At 33.8% G+C, this 24,916-nt stretch overlaps 1 protein-coding gene across 1 annotated transcript in view; it reads left to right on the top strand.

Annotated features, from left to right (window-relative positions):
* LOC137638472 (carbonic anhydrase-related protein 10-like) overlaps positions 1–24,916 on the top strand; it is a 92,001-nt gene that overhangs the window by 4,818 nt on the left and 62,267 nt on the right. The window contains exon 3 of the mRNA XM_068370557.1: positions 5,259–5,342. Coding sequence (XP_068226658.1) covers positions 5,259–5,342 — 84 coding nt within the window. The remainder of the gene's footprint in view (positions 1–5,258; positions 5,343–24,916) is intronic.

Raw genomic sequence — 24,916 nt, 5'->3', positions numbered from 1 at the left:
GAATGATCTTCCTATCCTTGCAGATAAATCGGTGGAACTTCATAATTTATATATGACTGACCTATTCTAACGTTGTTACAGATCTTACATTATTTTATATATTTTTTTATTTATTTCTTTTCATAAATAGTTTATTCACTTCCTTTTCTCACTGGGCTATTTTCCCTGTTGGAGCCCAGTGCCTTCTTTTCCAACTAAGGTTGTAGCTTAGCTATCAATAATAATGATAATAATAAAACGTACATTGGTATTCTGGAAAGGCAAAAGTGATGGCAAGAAAGACTATTAACGAACCCTCTGTGTAAGTGAAATTATTAGTGCTCTGGAAATATTACTGTAACGAAGTTTCATCTCCGATTAACCAATAAAAAAAAAGATAATTGGAAGGACTGCTCAAAGGTTTTAAAGACTGCTTATGAATGGCAGAGGTAAGGGACACTGACATTGACGTATCAAGCAAGACAATGCCCTAGAGACTGACCATATACACATATGATCAGCACCCAAGCCCCCTCTTCACCCAAACTACTGCCAAAGAGGGCCAGGCAATGGTTACTGATGACTCACCAGATAGACCTACAGGCTCCCACAAACACCCATATCCTTAGCTCACAAGGATGGTGGGGTTTCAGCGACCAAAGAAACTAACTAATTTGAGCGAGATTCGAACCCAAGTCTGGCGATTACCAGTCAGGGACGTTACCGCATAGGTCACCACAACCCTTGTGTTTGTGTTTCTATGGAATCATGCTCTGTTAGAGATATACTATACAAATACACACACACACACACACACACACACACACACACACATATATATATATATATATATATATATATATATATATAATATATGTATATATGTATATATACATATATATATATATATATATATATATATATATATATATATATATATATATATATATGTGTATATATATATATATATATATATATATATATATATATATTAATGCTTATTGACAAAAATAATTGGAGGTAATAATATACTTGTATGAACATCATAAAAGCGGCGCCTCTTTGTCATTAAAATTAACTTTGCGATTATTTAGATAAAAAGTATTAAACAAAGTCGTAATGGATCGAGATTAAAAAATGTCAATACAAATACATATCAAAATTATAGAGAAAGAATAAAAGATAAAAAGATGATTTCCGTAATTCCTTCTAAGTTATAAGGTCGATCCTCCATCTAAGAGCCAGTTCCTTTTGCACAATTTTACTTCCGTAGATTCAGAAGAATGGAATTGATAATTTCAAAACGAAAACAAGGTTAATCAATTTATTCTGCTTCAGTTGAGAGGAAAGTTTACCTCTCCTTTTTTTCTGTCTTAAAATTCCCCATTTAACGCTTAAACAAACAGACATCAAGCACCGGGCAATCAGGCACGCGACGAAGTCATTGAGTCGTGAATGACGAGCCTAAAAGCCTAATTGCTTAGGATTACACAAGTTCGCTTAGTTTCGGCTCCCTCGTAAATAATGTTGGCGCGCTGGCGTACAGGAGTTAACTTACAGGATCAAGAGGGGTAAAACGAGGAAAACATTTATAACGAGAGAGAGAGAGAGAGAGAGAGAGAGAGAGAGAGAGAGAGAGAGAGAGAGAGAGAGAGAGAGAGAGAGAGAGAGAGAGAAAGCAGTCGAATATTCAAATCCTTCAAATTTTCTTTGCTATTTAATGAAATGGTGTTGCTCTTCCTCTCTCGTATCAGTAAAATCCTTTTTTGACCAAGTAATGTTTACTAAAGGTTACGTTTGAATGAAGTCAAATCAAGTGCATCTGGTCGAAAAAAAAATAATAACATTCGCTAAACCAACCGTAGTTTACAAAACAAGTTTGATCTACCCATGATGAGATATAGTTCCTTTAACGACAAATAAGTCAATCTTAAACGATGATAATATGCTTGCTCATTAGAAGTAAAAACAGGCCCACGAAAGCGCAATGCAAAGGCCGAGGTTAAAAATAGTGGACGGACATCGGGATAAGAACCTTTTGTGTTGACTTTGTAAACCACCTAACAACCGTAATCTTGCCATTTGAGGACAATTATGCACCATTACACGTATCTTGAAATGCTTTTAGATTTATATCAGTACCTAGATTAACATTGGGTTCAGATTGGGAGAAATAAATGAATATTCTTCACGAAAGTTAATCGATGAAAATCAAGCTGTTAGTTCCCTTTAGTAATCGCAATCAAATGAAAAGCTATTCGTTATTATATTCTATTGCAATAAAAAAGTATAAATTTCGCTTAAGATCCATATTTTTTCCCATAACAGAGACAGGAAATAAAGGTATTTAAAAATCCAGTCTTTAAAAACGATAAGAGGCGAGGTTACTGACTTCGAAAAGTGTTATCTTATCACAGGAGGGGATCTTACTATTACTTTCTTTGATGTTCGGACATAATGATTAATGGCCTATAATTACATTATATGTCGTGTATCAAGTCTCTTCAATAGATAATCGGATAACATTAGGTATACAGTAATACACAAAACAGGGAAGAAATGAATTCTCCCAGCAAAATGAATCCAACATATCTTCAAAACATGTATTTACGGGATTTTATTCATCCTTAATTGATATTAATCAACAGAAAATATAAATCGCAATAGTTCTTAATTATAGCCTTAATATGCCCAATTAGTACGAGTATATTTTTGTGACTGAATATTTGAATATAAATGCTGTTGATAATGGACTTCATGTGTACAGCCCGTTATCATTCACGAATTATTATCTCTCATTATAAACACTGATAGCATTGCAGATGTTTACATTATTAATTATGAAATAGCTGTTACAAATTAGGACTTTGGGATGAGAGAAATTTAAATCAACCAATCATGCTTTTGCCGAGTTGAATTTGGATTGGCATCAAGATCAAAACAAATTATCGCTCATAGAAAATTATTTCTACTAAAATCAAACAATCCATGGAAACGTTTAGTTCTCTATTGATTCAGTAATGGAATTTTAAACATGTTTTGATACTCAATACCGCATTTTTCTTTTTGTAACTCCCACGATATTTGTTGCTCAAAGGGTTAGTGAGAAATGTCAGCCAATGGAACTTGAGAAATACTTTGTGGTAATTACACAGGCGTACTGATATCATGACCCATAAACTAACGATTTCAATGTGATGTTATAAGATCTTGTACAACCAAGAACTTTCCAAATCCTGTTAAAAAAACTGATCATGACATTTAACGAAATGCCACTGACTTTAAAACAAGAAGGTTGCCTAGCCTTGCCAGAATTCACATAAGTATTTACTACAGTTCGATTACTTTGTCGTACCAATTAACCTTATATTTCCAAAGAGTTCTTATTGAACGTGGATCTATTTCACAAAGATTAGTTGAATCCCAACCCCAAAGAACTATATAGCTCTTCAGTAAACATTACACAAATGCTCTAGCGTAAGCAATGCAGTTCTAGTAAAATCAAAACAATTAGCGATTTACGGAGAGATTAAAGTTAGAGGAAATGCTAGGATGCGTAGATATCCCCTTTATTTACTCACATATTTCAAAGAGCAGCCTCTGACTATGGTATGCGATGATTAACAGGAACATGTTCGTAATTCTGAAGCGAATTTCAATGCTACATTTCCAAAATACTGGCTTTCTTATTATGCAATTCAGCACACATCAATAGAGAGCTATATTGTACTTATGGTTATTTAACGTTTTCATATTTATATTACCAAAATTATTTTTTTTTTTCCAATCAACTTTATGCTCCTGTGTAGTAAAACACTAAGTTATAAATTTAAGTAAAATTTTTGGAATTATTACCCATAATTTCAAACATCAAGAGTGCTATTTCCTATTATGTGCGTAATCTCATACCTGACGTTACATCCCTTACGAAATCTATGTAACCCTCTGGAAGACATTTCAATTGGTTTTCCATAGGAAAGTAATAATTAATAAGCACTGAGGTAGATTATCTCCATTGGATACATATAAACTAGCAAACAGCTACACACACACACACATACACACACACACACACACACACACATATATATATATATATATACATATCAATAAAATACTATATATATATATATATATATATATATATATATGAATGTATGTATACACACTATATATATATATATATATATATATATATATATATATATATATATATATGTGTGTGTGTGTGTGTCTGTATGTATGTATAAATATATATATACATATATATATATATATATATGTGTGTGTGTCTGTTTGTATATATATATATATATATATATATATATATATATATGTGTGTGTGTGTGTGTGTGTGTGTGTGTCTGTTTGTATATATATATATATATATATATATATACATATATATATATATATATATATATATATATATATATATATATATATATATATATATATATATATATATGTATGTATAATCCTTCTTGAACTCTCGAAATCCTCAAACTTTTTAAAAACATCTTTCACTACAAAACCTCGGATATCATCACGGAAGTTGGAGCTTATTCATTTGCTTTTAATCTGGAACTACGGCTTTTTATCATAAAATATCTAAAACAAGTGAGGAATTCGAGAATTTAAAAGGATAAGGTACGTATTACACACACACATACACACACCCACTACACAAACACACACATACATTATATATATATATATATATATATATATATATATATATATATATATATATATATATATATATATATATATATATATATATATATATATATATGTATATGTATATATATAAATAAATAAAGATATATATATATTTATATTTATATATATACATATATCTATATATACACACACACATATATATATATATATATATATATATATATATATATATATATATATATATATATATATATATATATATGTGTGTGTGTGTGTGTGTGTGTGTGTGTGAGCTTGTGTGTGTGATACTCAAAACCGATCTCATATTAAGTAATCCATTATAAATCAAAATTTCATCAAAATCCGTCAAGTAGTTTTGACGCAATTCTGTCCACAGACACACACGCAGTAATAAATAAATAAATAAATAATTAATGCTATCCACAAACAAACACAGACAAATAAACAAATAAATAAACCGACTCCATTTTATAACCTCCTTGAAGGAAATAATTACAAGTAATGCAAATTTTGTTAGTAAATTTAATTATCACATACCTTTCAATCTCTCTTGTTTATCTTTCTCTCCCTGACAGGTCAGCCACGTACAGCTCCATTTCGGAGCTGGGGACCAGAGGGGATCAGAGCACACAGTGAACGGCACTGCTTTTCCAGCTGAGGTAAATAAAAAAGAAAAAAAATCTGTGAGACAATGTTTATGTAACAAATAAAAACAAGAATGTAATGTTGCAAAACATCAATATTTTGGTAACAGCAAATCTGGTTACCTACTGTACGTAAGTCAATAATCATCGTTAATCAAAACTTGTATAGAAGGAAGTTGAAGGAAGTATAAGGTACTGTTTATTTTTGGATGAAAGATAGGTAGTTATACCAAAGCTGTTCTAACCTAGCATAACCATAATGACAAATAACATACTAGATGTTAATCATTATTTCCTATTTCTGCATATTGTGATATATCGTATTTTACACTTGCAGTTAATTCAATGCTTTTTGAAATTTCAGTTTTTAAATCGATTGTAATTGTATTCCTAATTGACCAATATTGGCTTTTCATGAGTATTTAAACGATTTTAGGGCATAAATTGTTCTGCTTTTACACAATAACAAAACACATCCCCAATATAGCATGATTAGTTTCTAAAAGGTAATTAATGTTACACTTAGTTTTATAAACCTCAGTTTACGACTGATTTTGCATATTTGTAATTCGTATCTAATTCATTCAACAGGCCACCTCAATTGATAGAAATACAATTTGGCAAACGTTCAACTTTCATTAAAAATTACTTGTCGATTTCACTGGAAATAAAAACAGGATAACAGCAGTAAAAGTTTTTTGGGGTAACGACAATTTCAAAGCTATGTAATAGAAGTCCAGTAATTCTGCATGATCTCAAGTCACTAATTATTAGCAAAATAGGAGCTCTTAAAGGAGCACTGCATTAAAGTAGGGCAACCCTCAGTATTATAAACAATAAGTGATTGGATAAAAGCAACCAGTCAAAATTGTTCAAAGGAGACCAGTACTTTCATATTTGTCAATAATAATACTTGTAAATTACTGCATAGTGTGACGTAAGTCTATTTACATAATCAACATATTCATTAACTGCAATATAACATATTGTTCTAGCATTTTGTGTAACATTTAAAAAATCTAAAACCTTTGGGTATACATTATTATTATATAAAAAGAAATCTTATTTGTGATTTTTATACCAGAAATTAATGCTGAACTTATGACTTTCCATATGACAGATATAAAAACTGTCATAACCATGTTAGACGACATGATATACCTGATTTTTAGTCTTTTTGATACAATAGGGAAAAACCCAAATACTCCGAACTGAATAAGCTTGAGCAGTTAGCTCCATAAATCACGGTAAAAGGAACAAAGTAACGAATTCATGATTCGATAGTGGTTTTTATACCCTGGAATATAAGACTATGCAATTTCTTACCTTACAGTAGTATGTCTATGCTTATAATAATATTCTAACAGTAACATCATAATACTATTTAAAAATTATGTTAATGTCAGGTAAGTATTGCTCACTATATTCTCTCTATCGCGTATGACTTCTTATACTAGTACATATCGGAAGATATAAAACAGCTAAGGGACATAAACTCTCGTCTCAGGCACAATTTTGCTAGCACTGATGTGTATAGAATATTATGAAGCCAACTGTGCTAAACATCAATTACTAATTAATATAAGAATAGGGCAACCAATTACGTTCTTTAACGTACTAAATTAATATTATTAATTCTTTACATTCATCATTACATGTAAGTAAAATCTGGATTAGAACGTAATTTATTTTTACAAGCCGAAATATTTGTTTCTTAAAGTATATTGGTACATCATTTGAAAAAGGTTGCTAACATTTAGTTTTCCTCAAATAAATAAACCACGTGTGTGGAAAAAGTTATTTACAAAGCTGGTAAATATTCATTCATAGTACAAACATATTACAAAGGCATGAAATCTCATATTCAAATGATATTAACTAACTAGCTACGCTTTTACGGGGGTATCAATTTGGCCATTAGCTATCCTAATAACTTCAGTTTAATGTCAATAATATCAACAAACAAAATCATCCCTTTCATAAACTATTCCTCATACGATCATTTTTATGTGGAATTGGAGAAGGAAAATACCATTCATGAGAAAACTTAGAAATGTACTGATCTGCAAGATATTCAAAACATAATCACTTCTGTTTCAACCACATCGTTGATTGTTTGAGGAGGTAAAGGCAATTTCTAAGACGATATGCTTTTGCCTGCTTTCAGCAAAAAGATACTAAGAAAAAAAAAATAAAAAAAAAAACTATAGCTAAAACGTCCTGAAAATGAAATCATGTAGATATTGTCTCTTAAGAACAGATTTCCAGTTAATAACATTCTTTAGCTTTGATGCTTACCAACTTACCTCCGACATAATGAATATCATATCTCCAAACTAAAGGATAATTTGTAATATACCAAAAGAATACCTGGGAGTTTTATTCTCGGCCCCCAATGGAATAAAATCCTTGGTTACCATATTTCTAGCATATTTGGTGGCATAGATAAGAATACGAGTTTTAGTGACAGAGATAAGGACACGAGTTTTCGTGGCACACATAAGAACACGAGTTTTGTTGGCACAGATAAGAATACGAGTTTTGGTGGCACCAATAAGGACACTAGTTTTAATGGTACAAATAAGGAAACGAGTTTTTGTGGCAGATAGAAGGTCCCGAGTTTTGGTGGCATAGATAAGGAAACGAGTTTTGGTGAAAGAGATAAGGACAAGAGTTCTAGTGGCACAAAAAAAAAAAAAAATATGATTTTTACTAACAGAGATAAGCACACGAGGTTTTGTGGCAAAGATAAGGACATGAGTTTTGGTGGCACATATAAAGACAGGAGTTTCAGTGGCACAGATAAGGACACAAGTTTTTGTGGCAAAGATAAGGATACGTGTTTTGATGGCACAGAAAAGGACATGAGTTTTCGTGGCGCATATTAGAAGACGAGTTTTGGTAGCAGAGATGAGAACTGTTTCGGTGGCAGTGATGGGGACACGAGTTTTGGTAGCACATAAGGACACGAGTTTTGGTGGCACACATAAGGACACGAGTTTTGGTTTCAGAGATAAGGACACAGGTTTTAGTGGTATAGATAAGGATACGCCTTTTGGTGGCACAGATACAGAATCAGTGGCACAGATTATTTTTGGGCACAGATAAGGTCATGAGTTTTAGTGGCCCAGATAAAGACACGAGTTTTTGTGGCATATATAATGACTTGAGTTTTGGTGACATAAATGTTAATTTTTTCTCATATCCTTTATTTATTTTCTTATTTCCTTTCCTCACTAGGCCATTTTTTCCTGTTGGAGCCCTTGTGCCTATAACATATTGCTTTTCCAATTAGGGTTGTAGCTTGGCTACTACTACTAATAATAATATTAATAACGAGCTTTGGTAGCCTATATGAGGACACGAGTTTTGGTGACACAGATAAGGAGTAGTTCGGTGGCAGAGATTAGGACATAAATTTTGGTGGCAGAAATAAGGAAACGAGTTTTTGTGGCAGAGAAATAACACAAGTTTTGGTGGCAAAGAAGAGACAACAAGTATTAGTGGCACAGAAAAGGACACGAGTTTTGGTGGCAGAGATGGGAACACGAGTTTTGGTGGCACAAATAGGAGTGCGAGTTTTGGTGGCACAAATAGGAGTGCGGGTTTTGGTGGCACAAATAAGAACACGATTTTAGTGGCAGAAATGAGGAGAACTGCTTTGCTGGCAGAGATGAACACACAAGTTTTGGTGGCACAAATAAGAACACAAGTTTTTATGGCACAGATAAGGACACGACAAGTTTTGGTTACAAAAATAAAAACACGAGTTTTGGTGACACAGGTACGAATATGAGTTTTCATGGCAAGGATAAGGACATGAGTTTTTTTGGCAGAGATAAGGACACGAGTTTTAGTACAACAGATAAGGACAAGAGTTTTGGTGGCAGAGATGGAGACTCAGGTTTTGGTGTCACAAATGACAACACGAGTTTTGGAGGCATAGATAAGGACATGAATTTTGGTGGCACACATATGTACACAGGGTTTTGGTGGTAGAGATGAGGAAAATTGCTTCGGTGGCATAGATAAGGTCACGAAATTTAGTGGCACAGATATGGACACGAGTTTTAGTGGCACAGATAACACGAGTTTTTGTGGCACATATAAGGACACGAGTTTTAGTGTCACAGATAAGGACAAGAGTTTCGGTGGCACAGATAAGGATATGAATTTTAGTGGCACAGATAAGAACACAAGTTTTGGTGTCATAGATAAAGACACGAGTTTTGGTAACAAAGATAAGGACACAAGTTTTAGTGGCACAGATAAGTACACGAGATTTTGTGGCAGAGATGACACGAGATTTCGTGACACAGATAAGGACACGAGTTTTGGTGTTGCAGAAAAGGACACCAGTTTTAGTGGCACAGATAAGGACATACGTTTTGGTGGTAGAGATGAGAACAAGAATTTTGCTGGCACAGATAAGGCCACGAGGTTTAGTGGCACACATAAGGACACGAGTGTTGATGAAAGAAATGAGAAAAAGTGCTTCATTGGCAAAGATGAAGACATGATTTTTGAGGCACAAAAAATGACATGAGTTTTGGTGGCATAGATAAGGACACGAGTTTTAGTGGTACGGATAGGGACACGAGTTTTGGTGACACAGATAAAGACACGACTTTTGGGGGCTTAAATAAGAACAGGAGTTTTAGTAACACAGATAAGGACAAGAGTTCGAGTGGCTCAGATAAGAACCTTAGTTTTGGGGGCACAGATAAGGTCATGTGTTTGGTGGCCCAGATGAGGATATGAGTTTTGGTGGCATATAAGGACATGAGTTTTTGTGGCAGAGATAAGGACATGAGTTTTGGTGGCGATGATAAGGACAAGAGTTTTGGTGGCAGTGATAAGAATACGAGTTTTGATTGCACAGATAAGAGCAGGAGATTTAGTGGCACAGATAATGGCAAAAAATTTAGTTACAGAGATAAAGGCACAAGTTTTAGTGGCACACATATGGACACGAGTTTTGGTGGCATAGATAAGGACATGAGTTTTAGTGGCAAACATAAGAACACGTGTTGATATAAGAACATGAGTTTTGTTGGCACAGATGAGGACATGAGTTTTGGTGGCACAGATAAAGACACGAGTTTAGTGCCACAGATAGGGACACAACTTTTGGTGGCACATATAAAGACACAAGTTTTTTGTGGCACATATAAGGACATAAGTTTTGGTGGCACAGAAAAGGACACGAGTTTTAGTGGCACAGGTAAGAACAAGAGTTTTTGTGTCAGAGAAAAGGACACGATTTTTAGTGGCACAGATAAGGTCACGAGTTTTGGTGGCAGAGATAAGCACACGAGTTTTTATGGCCGCATTGGGGACACAAGTTTTAGTGACAGATAAGAACACGAGTTTCGGTGGCACAGATACGGACATGAGTTTTAGTAGCACAAATTATAACAAGAGTTTTTATGGCAAAGATAAAGACACGATTTTTAATTTCATAGATAAGGACACAATTTTTTGTTGCTGAGTTAAGGTTACCAGTTTTGGTGGTAGAGATAAAGACATGAGTTTTGATTGCACAGATAAGAGCAGGAGATTTAGTGGCACAGATAATGGCAAAAAATTTAGTTACAGAGATAAAGGCACAAGTTTTAGTGGCACACATATGGACACGAGTTTTGGTGGCATAGATAAGGACATGAGTTTTAGTTGCACACATAAGAATACGTGTTGATATAAGAACATGAGTTTTGTTGGCACAGATGAGGACATGAGTTTTGGTGGCACAGATAAAGACACGAGTTTAGTGCCACAGATAGAGACACAAATTTTGGTGGCACATATAAAGACACAAGTTTTTTGTGGCACATATAAGGACATAAGTTTTGGTGGCACAGAAAAGGACACGAGTTTTAGTGGCACAGGTAAGAACAAGAGTTTTTGTGTCAGAGAAAAGGACACGATTTTTAGTGGCACAGATAAGGTCACGAGTTTTGGTGGCAGAGATAAGGACGCGAGTTTTTATGGCCGCATTGGGGACACAAGTTTTAGAGACAGATAAGAACACGAGTTTTGGTGGCACAGATACAGACATGAGTTTTAGTAGCACAAATTAAAACAAGAGTTTTTGTGGCAAAGATAAAGACACGATTTTTAATTTCATAGATAAGGACACAAGTTTTTGTGGCTGAGTTAAGGTCACAAGTTTTGGTGGCAGAGATAAGGACATGAGTTTTGGTGGTACAGACAAGGACAAGAGTTTTAGTTGTACAGATAAAGACACGAATTTTAGTGGCACAAATAAGGACCCGAGGTTTTGTGGTAGAAATAAGGACATGAGTTTTGGTGGCACCTTATGCCTTATTCTATGTTTGGGTTCCTCCAGGTCCCTCAGTGTGAGGCACCTCGTATATCCACCAGAGAGTTGCTAATGCATCTTCCGGTGTATTTTGCATCTTCCAGTCTTGGGTGGTCTGGGGTGCATCTTAGATATTTATCGAGCTTATTCTTAAACACATCTACACTCACTCCTGATATGTTTCTTAGATGAGCTGGCAGCGCATTAAATAGTCGCTGTATTAACGATGCTGGTGCGTAGTAGATTAATGTCCTGTGTGCCTTCCTTACTTTTCCTGGTATAGTTTTGGGCACTATTAATCTACCTCAGCTTACTCTTTCTGATATTTTTAGCTCCATGATGTTTTCAGTAATTCCTTCGATTTGCTTCCATGCTTGTATTATCGTGTAGTAATCTCTTCTCCTTTCTAGACTGTACAATTTTAAAAATGCAGTCTTTCCCAGTAGTCAAGGTCCTTAACTTCTTCTATTCTAGCAGTTAAGGACCTTTGTACACTCTATTTGTGCAATATCCTTTTGGTGGTGTGGGTACCATATCACATTGCAGTACTCGAGTGTACTACGTAAATAAGTTTTGTAAAGCATAATCAAGTGTTCAGCTTTTCTTGTTTTAAAGTGTCTGAATAGCATTCCCATTTTTGCTTTATATTTAGCCCACAGTGTTGCTATTTGGTCGTTGCATAACATATTCCTGTTTAACATTACACCAAGGTCTTTAATTGCTTCCTTGTTTGTGATTGTCTCGTCAGTAGGTCCCCTGTATGCATATATCACTCCTTCTATGTTTCCATTATTTATTGATTCGAATTTATCGGAGTTAAATACCATCCTATTTATCTCCGCCCATTCATATATTTTGTTTAGATCTCTCTGTAATGAGTTCCTATCTTCATCACAAGTAATTTCTCTACTTATTCCTGTGTCATCGGCGAAACTTCTCACTACAGAGTCTTTAACATTACAGTCTATGTCTGAGATCATAATAACAAACAGCAGTGCAGCTAATACTGTACCCTGTGGCGCGCAAGATATTACCTGAGCTTCATCTGATTTCTCGTCATTTGCAACCACTATATGTTTTCTGTATTGCAGAAATTCTTTTATCCATTTTCCTATCTTTCCCACAATATTATACTTTCTCATTTTTTTCTTTAATATATTATGGTTTATCTTGTCATAGGCTTTTGCAAAATCTAGATCATATCTGTGTCTTTTTCGTTTATCATATTTTTGTATATGTTTTCATAGTGCGCCGTTTTTGTACTTTTTCCGGGCACAAAACGGTGTTGACCTATATCAAATAAATCAATTTTTAACCAAATGAGTCATTATTTTCTTTTTCGTTACACTTTCATAATATGTGATGTTAGACTAACAGGTCTATAATTGCATGCCTCTGGTCTTGATCCACTTTTGAAAATAGGGATTACATATGCTAATTTATGTTTACCATATATCTCGCTCTTATATAAACTTTGTCTTAGCAGTATTGCAAGCGGCTTCGCGATAGTGTGTGCATTTTTTTTCTAACAAAATCGCTGGAACTCCATCTGGCCCGGCTGCCGATCCATTTTTAATTTCGCTTATAGCCTGCACAATATCTGCTTCATTAATATCTATATCCGTTAGATATTCAATATTTTCTTCTCTCATTTCTCTTTCATTATTCTCATTCGCAATTCTTGGCGTGAATTCACTCATATTTTTCCGCTATTATGTTGCATATTTCTTTTTCTTTATTCGTTAACCGTCCTTCAATTCTTAGAGGGCCTATTTCTAATCTCCCTATATTCATCTTTTTTGCATTGGAGTAAAGTCCTTTGGGGTTTTTCTTGATATTTTGAAGTGTCCTTTCTTCTAAGTCCCTTTTTTCATTTTCTTTTGATTGTATAATCTTCTGTTCTGCATTTTCTATCCTACTTTTTATTTCCATCATTTTCCATACATTTTTTTCTTTTGCAAGATTTTTCTTCCAATTTGTAATTTTCTGAAATAAGATCTTTCTGTCTCTTGGTATGCATGTCTGATGTTAATTTTTTTTTTCGGTACATATTTTTCAACAATTTTCTCCAGTATTTTGTACAGTATATCCGTATTTACCTGTATATTATCACTTACTAATACATTATTCCAATCTTTGTTCAATTCTTCATTTATTTCTGACCATTTTATATTCTTACTATAAAAACTTTATTTTCCATATCCTTCCCATCGTTTTGTGCTTTGTTTATCTCTGCATTCACTTGCTTTGGAATGGACTATTATTTCTATGACATTGTGGTCTGAAATTCCCGTGTTATACACTGTTATTTCTTTAGCATAATTCACCTCATCCACAAATACTAAATCTAGGACATTGTCCTTTCCTGTTGGAATGTGGTTTATTTGTTGCATATTACGTTCTAATAGCATATCTTGAAGATTTTCAAATTGCCTCTTATCTTCTGCTCTACTATTACTCTCTTTTTTATATGTATATATACAACCACTTTCTTCTATCCGTTCTTTCCAATCCACGAAAGGAAAGTTAAAATCTCCGGATAGAAGTATATTCCAGTCTTTATGGTTTTTACATATATCATCTATTTTTTTCTATTACTATGCCAAACTCCCCAGTATTTGGGGGTGTGTAAACTACAATATTCACTCATTTTTCATATTCAAATTCTACCGCAATCAATTCACATTCTGTGTTGCTGTATTTTTTCACAGACTTTTCCTTGATTTATGTCTCTTCCATATATTGTGGTTCCCCCTGATTCCTATTTGTTCTGTCTGATCTATATGTTTGGAAACTCTTTATCTGGTCACCACTGCCAGTGTCTTGGGAATACCATGTTTCACTTATATTTAATATATCTATTTTTTCAATTTGGCTTAGTTCTTCTAAGAACTCTATTTTCCTTTTAGAGTTACTCATGACTAAACCCTGTGCATTCATCACTATGATGGTTTGTGTTTCATCCCCATTATCTAATGTTGGTGATAATATGGATTCTCCCATGCTTCCTTCCTGTTATGATATGATGTTCTTTTCTTCATTTCCAGGAATTCTGCCATTAAAAAATCCAACCTTTCTATTATATTTGCTCTTTCATCTTCATATTTATTTTTGTGTGTATACCTGCAATTATCCCCATATCTGCACCAACCCCTGGCATTTTAGATGCATTCTTTGTATTGGGCTCTAATTGTGCATATTTGGGTTGAAAGGCATCATATCTTGGGGCCTTTTGTGCATAGCGAGGTATATACTCGGCTTGTTTTTTTTTTGTTTCATTTTTGCTTACATCTTTCTTGTTTGTTTGCTTTTAAGTTTTCTGACTTTCAATCATGGTTGCAGGATGCATATTTCGACATTTTTTGTTGAAATTGCATCCTTTTCCTTCTTTCAGGTTTTTGCATATTTTTGGATGGAGATCTCTGCATTCGTCTCCATATCCGTCTAAAAATGCACATTTACCATATATTTCATAATTATGACATATCTTTGGATCCTTGTAGTAGCATTTTCCGATAAAACTGCAATTCCTCTTTTCAGTAAATTGCAGACAATATCTTTTTTTTTCTTTTTCTTGCTCTTCCCTAAAAGTATGTAGGTCTGGGTAGAGACTCTTGGGTCTATTATTTGTTTCCATCTGATAATTTATTTCTTCGTAAGTATGTTGCTGAATGGCCTTCATAAGTTGTATCAGTGATTTCCTCTGCATCCTTACACACATCCTGTTCATTTTTCTCTTCTTCTTCTTCTTCAACTATTTGCAGATTCGGTCTCGACTTAGTTATATTTTCTATCCAGACTAAGCATGTTGAGCAGAATACCTTTGTGTCTTTATTAAGGTCATGAGTTTTACTGGAACACATAAGGACACGAGTTTTGGTGGCAAAGATAAGGACACGAGTTTTAGTGGCACAGATAAGAATACGAGTTTTTGTTACACAGATAAGGACACGATTTTTGGAGTCAGATAAGAACACGAGCTTTGGTGGCAGAGATGAAGAGAACTGGTTCAGTGGCACAGATAAGGACACGAGTTTTAGTGGCACAGATAAGAACACGAGTTTTGGTTGCACAGATAAGGACCCGAATTTTGGTGGCACAGATAAGGACACGAGTTTTGGTGGCACACATAAAGACACATGTTTTGGTGGCAGAGATATGGACAAGAGCTTTAGTGAAACAGATAAGGACACAAGTTTTGGTGGCACAGATAAGGACACAAGTTTTGGAGGCAGAGATGGGAGACATACAGTAGATGAATACACAAGCTTTGTTGGTAAAGATGAGAAGTGTTTTGTTGGCACAGATTTATCAAAAGATCTCAACCCGACCCGACTCATTAAATTAATTTATAAAAAACCTAAGGTTTATAACCACCTACCATCACAGGGTCAGAGAGTTCAGCTATTTTGTTAAATTAAAGAAAATGAAGTTCGGTAGTCGGAACGTAGATGAGGAAAGTGTGGCTCACAGTTTGGAACGTTAAACCTTCAAAGAACTTGCCAAGTCCACTATAAGGTGTCATGAGTTTAACATTTCAATTTTCTTTCTCTTATTTTTCATAGTTTCTGCGAAATTTAATGTTAGTAGTAACAGAATAACAGTGAAGTGTTTTAGACGTTCTGCTTCAATATTTTCTAATATATAAAGGGATATATCACCATGACCCCCTTAACAACAACAACAACAACAACAATAATAACTATAATAACTATAATAATAATAATAATAATAATGATAATAATAATAATAATAATAATAATAATAATGATAATAATATAGACCATCCACATACTGGAACCTCTAGGCTGGAAGTATAACCAAGATCCTCTCCCAAAGAGGTAGAGCATCATAGATAATGAACTAAAAGTTGCCTGTCAAAAGGAAAGCGCTGGAAGGGGCATACAAGAGGATGTTTAGAGAAGTCAAAAAGAAAGAGAGAGATGCAAATAAGCACAATAATAAAAAAAGGGGGGAGACGGTAAAAAGATTTCTATGAATTGTAAAGCAATATTTACACAGAAGTAAATAAAAAGAAAGGCTAAAGAACAAATGAATTCTCAGAATATAAGATGGTGCTGGAGGTGAAAGTCTTATGAAGATTTTGTTGAATATGAAGGATAGAAGAGGAACAGAGCTAGATGAACCACGACTTAAATGGATAGTACAGAGATGCTGGACTTAAAGGATCTATTAAGGAAAGCAATTAAGAGGTCGAATAAAAGGAAAGATAATTGGCGGAAATGATATTACAAGCGAGATCTTGAATAACCATGCTGAAAATGTGATTGAGTGAAGATCAGTAGATTTTTAAATTAAGCCAATTAGTGAAAAAGCTCTAAAATAAATGAAATATAGGAATAATTGATCCGTTCTTTAATGGTGGGAAAAATAAAGCCAACTTTGAAAATATTGGGGAGAAGTATGATAAGATTTTGATAAAGAAAGTAAGACATTAAAGTGATAGAATAGATAAAGGGCAATAGTGCTGTATTAGAAAACAGTCATGTGAGAAGACTGTTAGTAAAGGGGGAAATCTGAATGTGGCAGCCTTCACATATACAAAAAGATTATCATGAACCGACAATCAGACAATGTGGAGGCTGTAGAGAATACATGGTAAGCACGAGCTTTTACAAGTTTATATATATATATATATATATATATATATATATATATATGTGTGTGTGTGTGTGTGTGTGTATATATATATATGTATATATATATACACACACAAATCCCTCTCTCTCTCTCTCTCTCTCTCTCTCTCTCTCTCTCTCTCTCTCTCTCTCTCTCTATATATATATATATATATATATATATATATATATATATATATATTATATATATATATAATATATATATATATATATATATATTTATTTTAGGGCTGTCGCTTTTCATGAAAATTATGTGGGTGTATGTATGTGTGTATATATATATGTGTATATATACACATATATATACACACGTGTGTGCGTGTGTATATAAATACGCAGTAAATTATGACTGGAATTCTATTTTTATAACAGTCGTTTGAAGTTTTTTACTTTTATTTTCTGTACAGAAAATATATGTTTATACGCCTTCTGAAATTGTAGCTGTGATATTGATCAGCTCAAGACAGGTTTATTGATTGTTACGTGTATACAGTATATATGTATAATAAATTTCACACTGATTGAATAACTTTGTAAATTAGTGATGTCTTATTACATATAGACATAAAATCGGATAAACAAAAGTAAACGTTTCTCTCTTTTTCGAGGAATGGAAGTATAAAATGTTCCTAGGTATATAATAAAAAAACATGATGTATATAGGATATCATAAATGACCGCATCCACCCCAAAATACATAACATTTGAAAACCTGAACGACAGGAAGAGAGAAAGCATTCGAGAAACTTAAACGAGAGAGAGAGAGAGAGAGAGAGAGAGAGAGAGAGAGAGAGAGAGAGAGAGAGAGAGAGAGAGTCCACGACCTCAAAACATGCACTTCCCAGCCAGAGAATTAAATAGCAAATTAAATATCTAAAAAAATTCCGCATAAAAAATATTTCACCGGGAATCCTCCCAAACGTGATTTACATCAGGGGAAAAAGGCGTCAATTTCCCCCTGGAAAGAGTTGTTGAAAAAGTGTCATTTTAGCTGCCAAACTTTTCAACCAATTTTGGCGTCGGCGATCATTCATCACAATAAATGACGCGGTCGTGACATAAATCTCAATGTATGAATATATTCGGCCAATTGGTTCACTGCAATTGATATATGATTTGCGGGAATCTTTGGAGGGGTGATCTTGCTTGGTTGGGCTTTCTGGGGGACACGGGTGCCGTGCAGGTTTGGGTTTAAGGGGAAGGGAGGGAGGGGAGAAGAGGAATGGGGGTATTTGAGATAAACTTTTTCTTTTAAGGAGGTGTTGGTGAAGGGTGGTAGAGGAAGGGGAGTTGAGGTCTAATAATGAGGAATAATGAATGGAGATTCATTTCAGAAAAGATAACATTCTAGAATAACAATGAAGGAAGTTTGTATACGATCGATTGTGTGATGGATGATGAAGATGAAGTCAGAGGTGCGTCTCTGAAAGATTGAAATACCTAGGGGATTCTTATACGGGTAATAATTAAAGCTAAATTACAGGAGATGAATCTATTAAGCAGGATATCCAACAATCCCATCTAATCATTTAGTTACACAGAAAAAGAGAGAAAAATATAAACCAAAGTATGAGTAAATGATGAAAGAAACAGATCATGGCCGAAGACGAGAAAGGGACGAATGCCGTAAAATATTAATAATCTAAGAGTTGCCCCGTCCAATATAAAGCGAAAATGCTTCTTAAATACCTAGTTAAAAAACAAACACATGCATCATTACGTCAGTAGCGGAACAGTATTTCATCATGACTCTTCGAAGCTGTTTACCCGTCTTCCTGAGAAATAAACAAACAATCAAATCAAGACTTCTTAAGTAATTGACCAAGACCATAGAAAATAAAACCGATTTTTTTTTTTCAGGCAAAAACCTCAATTAGCCGTTTGAATAATTCATCATTAAAGCAGGAAATTACTCTAACCATATGAAGTATCTCTCCATAAAGCAAATATATTAAACTAATATGAATCAATTACACGTACACTCGGGTACATTTTCTAGCCAGCAAGTGCTTGTCCTTCCAGGAAACTTCACACGCTCGAAAAGCGATTAAGAGAATTCAGTTAAATGATATTGACTAGATGTTTTGGCACTTGCATTTCCACATTATCTCTTGGCACATCAGCTATTTTCTTTTTGGATATGAGGTTAGCTTAGTCGCTAAGTACTCTACAGTAACTGATAAATATATCTTTTTCTTTTCCTTTTGCAGCTTAGCTAATAAATTATTACAATCTCCCCTATACTGTATAATAAAGAGCAAGTTTCTATATATATATATATATATATATATATATATATATATATATATATATATATATATATATATACATATATATATATATGTGTGTGTGTGTGTGCGTATGTGTGTATATATATTTCTTTCCTATCACGCTGACGGGCAACCGCTCGAAAGACAACAATCTCCCACAAATTTTCCAAACTAGCGTGTTGTATTTAGGAAAGGAGGAGAGGATGGAAAGGGTTGAATCTGTGTGTGTGCAAGTGCGTCCATATCTATGTAATTACTTAACCGTGATTCATGACAGGCTGCGTACAATAGTAATGTTAACAAGAATAATGGAGTCAACTTTACTGTTTTCTTTCAGTCAACATATATATATTATTTACGTTGCCTGGTAAGCCTTTACAGTTCACATGTCATTTCTTTAAAAATGGCCCGTTCTCCTCAAGTGGCAACGCTGGAAAAATAACGGGAGCCCATAGACAGATGGCAGTTTTCCCCTATAATCCGTATAGTATTTGGTATTCCAAATAGTACTTTATATGCCCGTATGCACAACTATCACCATTTAATTGAAATACTTTAGCACTTCCGTTTTAGTACTAAGTTTCATATCAATAGGATTACAAATACACTACCAACTTACTCATTATTTGCAAGCAATAACATTCGTACTTCAACGAAAATCGTAGCATGATAGGAAAGGTGAATGAAGGGGTATTTTTCAAAGCTAAATACTATGATTTGGAACAGTGTCTATAGGCCGTATTATAATCATTACTATTGTTATTATGATGATGATGATGATGATTATTATTATTATTATTATTATTATTATTATTATTATTATTATTATTATTATTGGCCAAGTTGCAGCCATAGTTGGAAAAGCCAAACGTTTCAAGAGAAATGTAAATATAGAATATATTCAGATAAAAAATAAGATACAAATATATCAAACAGACATGGAACATAAACTATGAAACGAGACTCATGTCAACTTATTTATGATTAATATATTGTATACGTATTTGAGGTATAATTTCAAGTAAACAAACTTCAACTTAAATATATATAGCAGTAGAATGATGAATATTATTCATAAGAGTTTTTCAATGTAAACATGTATAATACACAACTCACCACATAAAAATATGTCTTCTAAAATTTAACTGTTTTGTAAGGAAGCCACACACACACACACACACACACACACATATATATATATATATATATATATATATATATATATATATATATATATATATATATATATATATATATATAATCTTCGTTCCCACCATTATTCCAATATTAAGGGGTCAGTAGCTTCTCTAATGCCTTCTATCAAAGGCATCCTTACACCAAACCTCTTCTCTCCATATTATCCTTTACCTTGTCTCGCCATTTAATTATCTGCCTCCCTCTCGATCTTCTCCTTACTAATAGGTTCCTTACAAGCTCTCCTCTCTCTTTCTCCACTATCTTTCCTCACCACATGCCCACACCATCTCAGTTGTGATTCTCTTATCTCCTCTGTAATCTATACTACACCTGCTGTTCTTCCTATTTCATCATTTTCCAATTTCTGAAGCTGTGGTATTCGTATAATCTGCGTCAGCCTCTTCATCTCTCTTCTCTCAAGCTTTGCTTCATCTTTTCGTCTTGGAACCCACGTTTCGAATCCATGCCTTAACACTGGTCTTATTACTGTGCTATATATCTTGACTTTTAGCTTGATTGGTATTTTCTTATCACATACCACTCCTTCTACCTCCTTCCATTTCCCCCAGGCTGCTTAGATCCTATTCTCAACTTCAACCTCACCTCCTTCCACTTGATTTATAGTAGATTCCACGTATCTAAATTGTTCCACCTGTTTTAGAACCGAGCCTCTACTTTCATGGCTACTCTGTTCCTGTCTTTCTTACTGCTTCAGTCTTATCCACATTTACTCTCAGGTCACCCCTCTCCAAAGTCTCTTGACACTCTACAATCTGTAAGTCGTTCTCATTTTCAGTGGTAATTACCAAATCGGCTGCATATGCATCTCCCACAGCTCTTCATCTCTTCACTCAACACACCCATGACCACCACAAATAAACACGGGCTTAATGCTGACCCTGGTGTAATTCAACACTAACTTCATATTTGCATGTGTATATATATGCATTATATATATATATATATATATATATATATATATATATATATATATATATATATATTTATGTGTGTGTGTATATGTGCGCGTGTTTGTGTGTGTTTATAAACCAACTTTCCACACCCGTAGGAACTTGGAATAACAATAAAAATACCCTAAATACAATATAAGTCTGTCGTGATCTTAGTCGCAGCTCTTAAAAAAGTGAAGTACGCTTACTTTTATTCACCTACCAGGTAATTTAGGGAAAAAATATGCTCCCATGAGCATCAGCTAACAAATTATAATTTTCCAGACCCGAGGTTATAAAATGCGCATCGTTCACGACTACAAAAACTTTAACAGTTTCCCGACCCCAGGGAAATTCAGCCACCAGATGTAACATCATAATATTTTCTTTTGACGAATGTGTTACCTCCCAATCTCTCTCTCTCTCTCTCTCTCTCTCTCTCTCTCTCTCTCTCTCTCTCTCTCTCTCTCTCTCTCTCTCTCTCTACTAGCCAACTTGAAGGTTAAAATGTCTACACCACAGTTGTAGGGAAAATTCTACATACATATTTCTGAATGTTTTACATGAAATCGTGTTTGTATAATTCAAGTACACCTATAGCATTCTAGTACTAAAGCTGCGCATAAAAAAATCAAATACCGGTAAGAGACTATCTATAAAAAAAGAGAATATATTCTATACAAAAGTATGTTTATACTCAGGCATACATTGTTGACATTGATGAAGGAGAAATGTCAAAATACTTCAAGACAACATTAATAAGCGAACTGAATGAGAGACATAAATGAAAGAAAAATCAACAGATAGAAGTAAAATACTTACCAGGAATTCTCCTTTAAAAAAAGCGATAACCATTCAACATCAAAAGAAAGAAAATCGACAATAACCTGCCATCCAAAGCCGGCTTCCCAAACAGACTCAATTATCGTCCACTCAAGACTTGTGTTAAGAATCGCGTGAATAGAGTCATTCTTTTGACACATGATGTGGCCAGTTGTTCCACATTTCTATAATGGCTGAATGTTTCAGTTCGATCAAACGATTATGTCCTTACAAACAGTCAAGAGAACTTATTCGTGAGATTTTATTTCTTCTCGTTTTTAAGGTATCCGTCTCTTTCCTCGACGAGAATTTTATACTGCGATATCAATCTTGTATTCATAACTATTTCCCTCAGTTTAAGAAAATACACACACACACACACACACACACACACACACACACATATATATATATATATATATATATATATATATATATATATATATATATATATATATATATATATATGAACGGTATTTGATGGAGCTTAAACACTAGGCTAATATGAATATCGTACTCTTGGAAAAAAATCTTTTGTATACAAAAAATTTACTCTTCCTTAAGGGGACTGTTTATCCATTCCACCATAGACCGTTAACATCGATCCTCTTAAAAATAAATCCCCGATTAGGTGTCATTCAATTACTTTTTGGATTAGATTGGATTACAGAATTTAATGGGGCAAATACTCGCATAAGAATAGCTTAATCTAACAACGATAACTTGGGAAAACTTGGGTGTACTGTTTAAATTTGAAATATTACTCAGCTGGAACGTCTGGAATTCAATTTTGAAAACTAAGATTACTCTAAAGTACAGCAATAAGCGATCCAACTAAGTCTGCTTTGACTTTTTGTTTTTATTAAGTGTCTCGTAAATTCAACTCTTGAGTAGCTTCATTTTAAGTTTAAAATTACGAGCATGCTACTAAGGACATGGAGATGTTTCGCTATGAGGAATTCTTTGTACAAAATATAGAGAAAATTTGGTAACTTTAGTGTTTATTCGCGGAACTGGAAACCGATGATATCATTATTATTATTATTATTATTATTATTATTATTATTATTATTACTATTATTATTATTATTGTTATTATTATTATTAGCTAAGCTATAACCTAGTTGGAAAAGCAGGATGCTCTAAAGCCCAGGGGCCCCAACAGGGAAAACAGCCCAATGAGGAAAGGGAACAAGGAAAAAAATATTCTAAGAGCAGTAACAACATTAAAATGAATAATTCCTATGTAAACTATAAAAACTTTAGAAAAACAAAAGGAAGAGAAATTAGATAGAATAGTGTGCCCGAGTATACACTCAAGCAAGAGAACTCTAACCCAAGACAGTGGAAGACCATGGTACGATATTCTGGGAAACCATTATGCATGACATATATACTCTAATAAAGGAATGTAGCAAACACAGGTACGCGAAGAATGCATTCTTTACACTGCAATCTGGTAAACGTTATCTGATTTTGAAGAAGGCAGCTTAAAATAGAACCTTCCAATTCCGGTGATTTTCTTGGCCTCTCCAATTTTTAATACATTGATTATGCCATAGAAAACATTTGTTCAATAAAATGTAAAGATTTGTGGTGTTTGTATACGTCTGCATTGAAATTTCTATGTACATTTTAGTCCAATATTTTTCTTGGCATATATGAAAACCAAATGGGAATGAAAAATACCAGTTCTTGTATGGAGATTCAAGAAATTAGACAATGAAGTTTCTCTCATGGAATGATATAGCGTCAATTAATTTGTAATATTATGTAAAATAAAAACAAATAAAACACACGCACAAAGAGAATTTCCATGCTTATCTCTGGGGGATAGAAATCAATGTGAAAACAAACATTAAAGCTTCTATCAAATGTTTATTAATGACTGGGCTTTATATTTATAACTTACAGCAGCGTCTACATACCACAAAATGACAAGGGTAATTACTTCAATAAGATAAGATGTGTGTTTATGAGAACCAAGAGTGTAAGTTCTTTAAGGCAGACATTGAGAAAATATACTTTCAATTTCCAGCTGGAACATCAGCTCGCTTAACATCCAAGGTAGATTTTCTCAGCCCTGAGATTGTCTGGGATAGACGAAACATTAACAGTACAATTTAATAGAAACTTCTAGAGTTCCCAGAGGATAGAATGAGCCAGGGCAACCCAACTTATAAAGCCCAGTATTAACCGTTGTGTCTAAATTAAAGCAGTCTTTGAAAAGTGTTTCGGGAAAGAATTGTCCAAGTCTTTTCCTTGTTTTTCGGATCTCCGAATTTTAAATTCAAGTGATATATAACTCAGACACACAAATATATGAAGTTTGTGTATTCGGAAGCAAATCTTTTCCGAAGCGAGAATA

Source organism: Palaemon carinicauda, chromosome 1 (assembly GCF_036898095.1).
Source record: "Palaemon carinicauda isolate YSFRI2023 chromosome 1, ASM3689809v2, whole genome shotgun sequence".
Taxonomy (NCBI): Eukaryota; Metazoa; Arthropoda; class Malacostraca; order Decapoda; family Palaemonidae; genus Palaemon; species Palaemon carinicauda.
Note: the sequence above shows the minus strand (reverse complement) of the source record. Positions and strands in the feature narration are given on the sequence as shown.